The sequence below is a fragment of the Musa acuminata genome, chromosome BXJ1-8 (genome assembly GCF_036884655.1).
Source record: "Musa acuminata AAA Group cultivar baxijiao chromosome BXJ1-8, Cavendish_Baxijiao_AAA, whole genome shotgun sequence".
Taxonomy (NCBI): Eukaryota; Viridiplantae; Streptophyta; class Magnoliopsida; order Zingiberales; family Musaceae; genus Musa; species Musa acuminata.
In genome coordinates this window covers 13,051,631-13,059,849 of record NC_088334.1, presented here as the reverse complement: position 1 = coordinate 13,059,849, position 8,219 = coordinate 13,051,631, and the positions used below count along the sequence as shown (strand labels likewise).

Below are 8,219 nucleotides of genomic sequence, written 5' to 3'. Positions count from 1 at the left end.
TTGTCCGTTTGTGATTCTTGGTGACTGAGAAATAGGGAATGCCTTTCTTTCTGCACTCCAGAGATACCCTACCCTACTAGTAGACCTTTCTTTCTGCTTGCTTCCTGCCTCCCTCTTTGCTCGAGTGTTCTTATCATGGATTCACCCATTGCCTGCCTAAGTAGCCCATGTTCGTTAGTTTACTTTGGATGCACGAGCCAAGCGAAAGAAACATGCCATTCTCAAAACAAAAGCAAATGTTTTGCACCAAAACCAACCAGGAGACACATGGATCTTAAGCAACCATGTCTCATCACATAGAGAACTAAAGAGGAGGAAAAATCAATCAACACTGTCATGGATAGAGAAAGGAGAGTACCACTTGCTTGATTCAGCATGTCCTATTCCTTTTGTTGGATCCATGGACCACAGATTGTGAAGGCTGGGAAGGTAGATAGATGATGATGGGGGCAGATGTGTGTGCAAACAGACTTAAGAAGCAGCACTAGCAACAGATGGAGGGAATGATGAAGCATGAACTACCCCCAGAAACAGCAGGGGGTTCATTGCCATTGTGAATTATGGGCGGCGGCCCTTCGACACAACATTTACCTGAGGAGCAAGAATCAGCGACAGCCTCTCTTCCTTCCTAATAACATGGAATGCTGCATCAAGACAAAGACAGGACTGCTCGACCAAGTGCGAACATGGAGATTCTTGTAACCGAGAATGCTGTACTTCTACTTGAAGGAAGACAACGGCAGGAACACAAGGCCAGCGCTGCTTCATGCATGGACTGACTACGACTACTTACTTGTGGTGGCGGACTTGGGAGGATGTGCTCGCTTCAATGCGACGGTGGGTGCTATTCGGCAACTCCTTCGCCGGTGCTCCAGCACGAGCTCCCCTGCAAGCCAATCCAGCTTCTCCATGTTCGTCTGCCCACGCACCCTCTTCCCACCGAATAGCACCGACTCCACGTTCTTCTGCCGCAGCATCTCTTCCGCCGTCTCCGACAGCACCTTCACGGTAACCGGCCTTGCGTCGTAGTCCACCTCCGCGCTGCATCTTCCCATGCTCGAAGCATCAGCCTGCGATCACACAAAACCAACAGACATCAATGTCTACGGACTCTTCGGCTCATGCAATGGACCTTTAGGATATTGATGCTCTAGGTTATTCAACTGGAAACAAGGTGTTTGTCGAAATGCAAGGTGAGAGTTAAAGGAAGAAATGATGCAGGATGAAACAGAGAACCAATGGCTGGAAGAGGTCGAGAACAGGGGACCTCGGTGCGAGCGCACTGTTTGGGAGATGGGGAAACAGCCACTAGAAGCCAAAAAAAAAGCGGGGGAGAGTACCGCTGCCGACGCCAACGCCTTGTCCTTGTGTGCTCCCACAAGTGACAGCAGCAGCGGCTGCTGCTCACCATCGTGGGTTATCCCACCACCACCTACACATAGACCGAGGTAGAAACGGCCCTTTAACCCAAGAGGAGGAGAGGAGGAGAAGACGACGAGAGCTTGTTTGGACCTAACCGCTCTCGCGGGACACCACAACCACCAACGCGCTCAAGAGGTGGCCCGCCCTCGTCCTCTCCGCCCGGGGATTCGCGTACATGACCAGTTCCGCCACCAGGCGCGCGTTAACGACGTTGGATGAGAATGGAAACCCGAGCGCGCACGTACCTGGACACGTACGTAGTTGGAGCTCCGGCACTGACCGAAGGCGAGCGCGACGGCCTGGTCCACGAGGTCGGCGGAGCCGTCGGCAGCGATGCGCGAGATGGGCCGGGCCCACTCCTTGGGGCCCCACCGCCGGAACTTGCGGTTCTCGGCCTCCGACACGAGGGGCGCCGCCGCGGCGCCGCCGGCCTCCCCGCAGCCGAGGGAGAGGACCATGAGGTCCTCCACCCCACGGACGAAGGGGAACTCCTGCTTGTTGTGAAGGACGTGAGTGATGGCCGCCGCCGCCGGGTTGCTCATCGCCAGCCCGCCGTCCACGCCGACGCAGGCGGTGGCTCCGTCCACCGAACTGATCTCCGCCGGCTCGAACCGCCCTGGCTCGGCCCACGTCGCCCGGCAGACCTCCCACAGCCGGAAGTCGAAGCTCTCGCTCTCCAGGGCGTCGGCGCGCGAGAACACGAACGGCGCGGAGCTCCTCAAGTCGTAGCACGGGATGAGCACCGGCTTCACCGTGTCCCGAAGCGTTAGGCTCTCGCCGAATGCTTCCTTCATCGCCCTCTCGATCGCCGCCGTCGTCGACCCTTCGCCGCCGGGGAAAAGGCAGCGGAGGAACATTCCTGGGGTGGATGACGAGGAGGAAGGCGACCCCTTTCGGAATAGGCGCTTGCCCTGGTCGGCGAGGAAGCGCCAGGTATCATCGGCGTGGAAGAGGGGGCGAGCGCCGTCACGAGTGGCGAAGAGCATGGCGGCGAAGACGCCCCCGACGCCGGCGCCGGCCGCGACGTCGAAGTAGTCGGAGATTCGCGCGTCATGGTCCCCGGACTTGGTCTTGAGGGCCTGCTCGAGATAGGCCAGGGCCTTCCCGGGTAGGATGCCGCGCATCCCACAGCCGCCTCCGCCGTCGAGACAGAGCACGCACACCTTGCCCCTTTGGTTCTTGAAGGAGGACGCCTCGGCCGCCTGAGCCGGCGGGGCGTCGGTGACAGTGGCGGCTGGAGGGGGAGCCGTCGGGATCCAGAGCTTGTGATCGTCATAGCCAAAAAGGAACTTGCTTTCCAGGATAGAGAAGATCTCGTAGCTTAGCTTGTCAGTGTCGATGCTCGGATCCTCCTCTGCCACCGTGGCTGCCTCGTCTCCGTACCTCCTCCACTGGTGCGTCGGCACCAACATCTCCTCCTCCACCTCCGCCGCCATGCGCTTCCCCTCTCTCTTTCTTGGGCTCCTCTTCTGTCTTCTTCCTCCTTTCCACGGTGGTGAACAACTGATCGATTCCAAAGGGGGGAGCGGCCTCAAAATCGCAACGACCGAGCCAGATGTCTACAGAGAGATTGAATGGACTGGCTATATATATATTCCCTTTCTTTCACACACTTGGACCCCGTCCACTCGTCCTTGGATTGGTCCTCCGCTGCTTCTTCCTTTCTCTTTCTTCAACATGCCTTTTTCACAAGAAAGATCGAAGCTTGATGGATAGGGAGAGACGGGGATGACCTCCGTATCAATCCTGGAGGACAGCTGATACAGCTCTCTTTGATTGGTGTCTCCTCTGCTTTCACCAGAAAGCACGCGAGGAAAGAGGAGAGGGAGGACAGGATGATGGTTTGTTCGTTTGTTTAGGTGGAGCTGAACGCAGGGAACACGAAGGACCTAGGTGGACTCGGGTTCATGTCTTCTTCTCCTCGTCTCTCTCCTTTTTCTCCACCTCTCTCTCCTCGCCCTTGGTAATACAAATTGATTCTCTTTCCCTTCTATCCTTCTCTTAACCAGCAGCCTCCTCTCTCTCTCTCTCTCTCTCACAATATGCTGGTGTGTTAGCTCAGCTCAAGATGAGTCTCTTGCTTCTCTCGCTCTTCTCCAGGTTTACGTTGTTGCCTCAATGATGAGGTGAAGTAACTGTTGCTCGAGTACATTGACAGACGAGGCAGAAAGGAAGCAGTAAAGAGGCGTTAGAGATGGATGAGGAAGAGTAGGAAGAGGGGTTCGGTGCTTCCCGCGTGACACCGAGTGGGACTGATCCAACCCAGCGAATCTGCACGGATTCCAGAGATCATATGACTCGCCTCGGAAGCAGTACCATCATCACCTCCTTCTTCTTTAAGATCCACTCTGAGCTCCATGGCGGACAAGATGGCTTGCAGTGTGCGAGGTGGTGAGCCAAATGACTGCCAAGAACACACATTAGCTGCAGGTAGGAAGATGAGATTTTGGTGCTGAGCACAGCTTGAACGGTCCCTTAGGAACAGGAGAGAAGATGAAATTGATCTCCACACTCTGCCTCGCGCCGACAACCAACCCGGGATTTATTGGTCGGCAAGTGTTTGTGATAATTACCGGGAATAATGCAGTGCAGGGAGGCGACTCCAAATCCATTAGCCGCTTCTGATTCGTGTGGGACACATCGAATTCCCACGTCAGCCCAGCCACTCTTGAGGGGCGGTTGAAATGTCTTCCTCTTCAATTATATGAACAGCATTAGAATACTCGTCGTTGATGGGGATTGGATCCATAGGCACAAGATATATATATATATATATATATATATATATATATATATATATATATATATATATATATATATATATATATATATATATGGAGATGAGAAATATAGATTTCTTCACCACCAGCACACAGCTTGTATTAGCTAAAGATGTTGTGAAGATTAGCATTGGAAACTTCAGGTAGGTGACGTGAGCCGCAACAAGTCGTCTGCATTTGAAGCACAAGGTAAGACCCACTATTATTGCAGGTGTGAGTGACATAAGCAGCAACAAGTATTCTCATATAAATAAATAAATAAATATATATATATATATATTTATATTTATATTTATATTTCAATCCTTCCATGCATGCATGTCTAAGTCCACATATGGATTTACAGAGAACCCATCGTTTGCATAAATAAACAAGCATGATTGCTTCCATTCTATATCCATCATGAATCACGACTGCTATAATGGAGGTATGCATACAAGAAGAATGCGAATGAATCATTTAAAGAGAGTTGTATATAAATATATACGTAATGTATGGATGTATATTATTAGTTGTGGTGGGTGGTCTGCTTGTTAGCAAGACTGTAGGGGCCCACTTGCCAGTGTTGGGGCAGACATTCCAGGGATTTCATTAAGAAGAATGATTAGCAGCAGCAGCACCAAAGATGACAGCCACATGACCGTTAATTGTGTGATTACAACATTTAACTCACATTGTAACATATCCATGTAGGGCTCCTTTAAGACGCTACCACAATCTTAAGGTTCGCTATATTAATTCCTAATAGAATAAAGCCAATTGGAGCATTTGGATTGGAGTACTTGACGTGAGACATCTAAAGAGAGAGTGTGCATTTGGATTGATCAGATGGGCTAGTCTCTACGATTGGCCCATTTCGTGGGAAACAATGAGAAGAAGCTTATTTATGAGAAAAAGATGGGCCGGAATTGTTCTAGAAAAGGCCCATTACAGAAATATCCATATTTTCGAAAATGCAAAAAAAAAAAAAAAAAGGGGAGATGAGAGGCTTCTATCGGTTGGTTTCCGCCGGGCCTCTTACTCCATCGGTCTATGTCGACCATGGAAAAGGCAACGGCATGTAAGTTGTATGGTTTTATCGGTCAATAAAAAATAAGTTTGATTATGAAAGATTTTTTTAGGAGATGATCTTATAGAAGAGATTCTTTTGATTATTTATTCTAGATCTTTTGTTCTCACATATAATAGATAGTATCTTCTAGGGACTCAACGTTAATGCGTGATGTTATTAAGAGATTATATATCTTCTTTCATCTTTTATTAATCACATGAATTTATTGAGAGATTACATATCTTCTATCGCTCAAAATGATCCTATGAAGAATAGGAAAAGAAGAGAAGATGAGTTTAGTTTTCTCTAACATGTTAGTATCGTTACAACTTCGGATCCAACGATGGTGCCCTTGTAAATAAGATTAAAAGTCTCTTAGTAGCTATGCATTGTATGTTTAATATATTATTATATGATTTCAGCTTATGGCATTAAAGTTTTCTATATAGTAGTAGCATAATTACAACTTTTATGCTTACAATTGGAGATATATTTTGAAATCAAATATTTTGGATTGTAAAAGTAATTCAAATTTATTTTATATTTAGATCTATTTATTAATATCATTCACTTGCGAAAAGGTGTCATTCAATTTTGATTTATAGTGTTTGAACGGTCCTTTAGTGTTGTCAATATGCTTTCTTATCTTGTTTGTCTTGTCATTTGCTTGTAGGGTATGTGAGGTTCCTCAGATCAATAGGTCATTATCGATAGCTTGTTATTGATGATAGTATTGTTAAGGGCGATAACCTCTTATGGTTTCTAGCCCAATCATGAGCAATGGCTACGTATGCAGCGAAAGTGCCATAAATTATGATTACCAATAATTGGCACATGCATGGTTGCCTATGTATAGTAATCTTACGAGGGATAACTTGCCTTGGTCATAGGCGACTGTGACAACTACAGCGGCATCGCTACTATATGCGACAATTGCAATATTGTCGCTACTTATAGTAGTTGTGACAACCATAGTAGTGTCACAACTATAATGACTGCATTAGCATTGCTGCCTATAATGATTACAATAGCATCACTATAGCATTTGTGAACAGCGAGTGGCATCAACTAGACCCCGAAAGCCAATGTTTGTCCAAGTAGAAGCATGGGCACGACGACACAACATCGTACGACGATTATAGAGATCATTATTCGACAATAAAAGTATAGCCTTTGCTCAGAGTGGTGATCTTGCACCACGATGGCTTTGCATAGCTATTACATAAAAAAGTGAGAATTAAGGTTTTTTTAAAAGAATATTTTTACCACTCAAAAATAAAAAATTCTAAGATAAGTTCTATATAGCACAATTTGAGTAGCATAATTCTAGATTTATCTAATTGAATATGATTGACTAGTCTAATTTAGAGTTCTATATGGAATTAAAAATATAAATTATAGTTTTCTTTTATAGTTTTCTCATATGATATATTCATAAAATTTTGCATGTGATTATTAAATTTAATTATTGTTCTTGAATATTTATTTAGTTATTCACACGCATATATTTAAAATTATGAATAATATTTATTTTTTATATAAAAATATAATTTATATTTTATCATGATTATAGTTATCATATGAGCTTCTTTTATGTTGATTAATATTCAATAAATATTATAGTTATTGATATTAAATTATTTTGGCATAAATTAAATTAAAAATTTTGATAAATATTATTTGTAACTTATATCCTTAAGTTTTATTTTACTATTAGCTACTAAAATGGTATGGGATGATAGACTTATAAGATATAAATTATAATAAATATTTTATTATTTATATGATATTTTAAATTATATTTTATATTATTGTATTGGTCTTGCCAAAGTTGCATAGATTAATAAATTATAAAATTACATTAAAGAATTAGTCATAAATAATATTAATAAAAATAAAATTCATAATAACACATAATTAGATAATTTAGATAATCTCAAAGAAAAATCTAATTCCAATAATTATATGATGAAGTAGAATGATATTGTTTTAAATATTTTTATAGTTTAAGGTTGTATACTCAAATATAGTAATACTATTTGCATGGGGATGGTATCAATCTAGTATAAATAATTTTATATAAATACTAGATAAATTAATATTATCTTAAAAAGTAAAATATGGAAGATATTAATAATTTATCATATTTTGAAAACTCAAAGCATTAATGTTGTTTTATTTATTTATAGTGGTTCTTTCTTCCATGCATTTTTTTATCATTTTAGTATTCATATATTTTCTAGATTAAATTATTATAAATGATTTCAGTATATGTAATTTACACTCAATATGTTAAATCTTGATTAAACTAGTTGAAAGGATCACATACATAACTACTAAAAATTTTATGAAACAAGTAATTAAGATAAATGATTGAGAAAGTTTTAAAATATTTAATTTTATAATAATTGCTAATAATATTTAGACTTTACTACAGTCTATAACTAATGCACTAAAATATTTATAGATAAATTTAAATTTACTAACAAGTCATTAGCTGACATCTTAATTAAAGGATCAACTAAAATTCAATATAATGATATTTGAAGAATTCAAGATTATATCCTTAATATATTTGATAAAGTTGTAATTTCAATAACCTTGGACATGAATATAATTGAGTTCTTTCTCATATAATCTATTATTAATTTTATTTCTTCCTAGTTTGGCTTATTTAAAATTTACTATAATAAAATTAAGAATAAATAAAACTTAAATAAGTTGATTAGAAAGAATTAAGATTAAAGTAAAAAAAATTTGTAATACTTTGAGTAAAACTCAAAGAGTTACTAGAAACGTAGATCACTTAAGTTTATAAATGCTATATAAACTTTAAAAAAAAACTTCATAGTAAAATACTATTTCTATAGCAATAAAGGTGATATAAAACATGACTATAAGATCTTGATTTAATAAGAAAATATGTAAATCTGTCCTTTGTATCTCTCGGATCAAACATTAGAGAA

General features: G+C 41.8%; 1 protein-coding gene across 1 annotated transcript; it reads right to left on the bottom strand.

Annotated features, from left to right (window-relative positions):
- Positions 1–504: 504 nt before the first annotated feature.
- On the bottom strand, positions 505–3,889 carry LOC135587586 (patatin-like protein 6). The gene is made up of 2 exons (XM_065079163.1): positions 1,668–3,889; positions 505–1,070 (listed from the first exon to the last, which is right to left on the bottom strand). Exons 1-2 carry the CDS (start codon positions 2,856–2,858, stop codon positions 786–788), a joined length of 1,476 nt encoding a protein of 491 aa, XP_064935235.1. The 5' UTR covers positions 2,859–3,889; the 3' UTR covers positions 505–785.
- Positions 3,890–8,219: the final 4,330 nt, after the last annotated feature.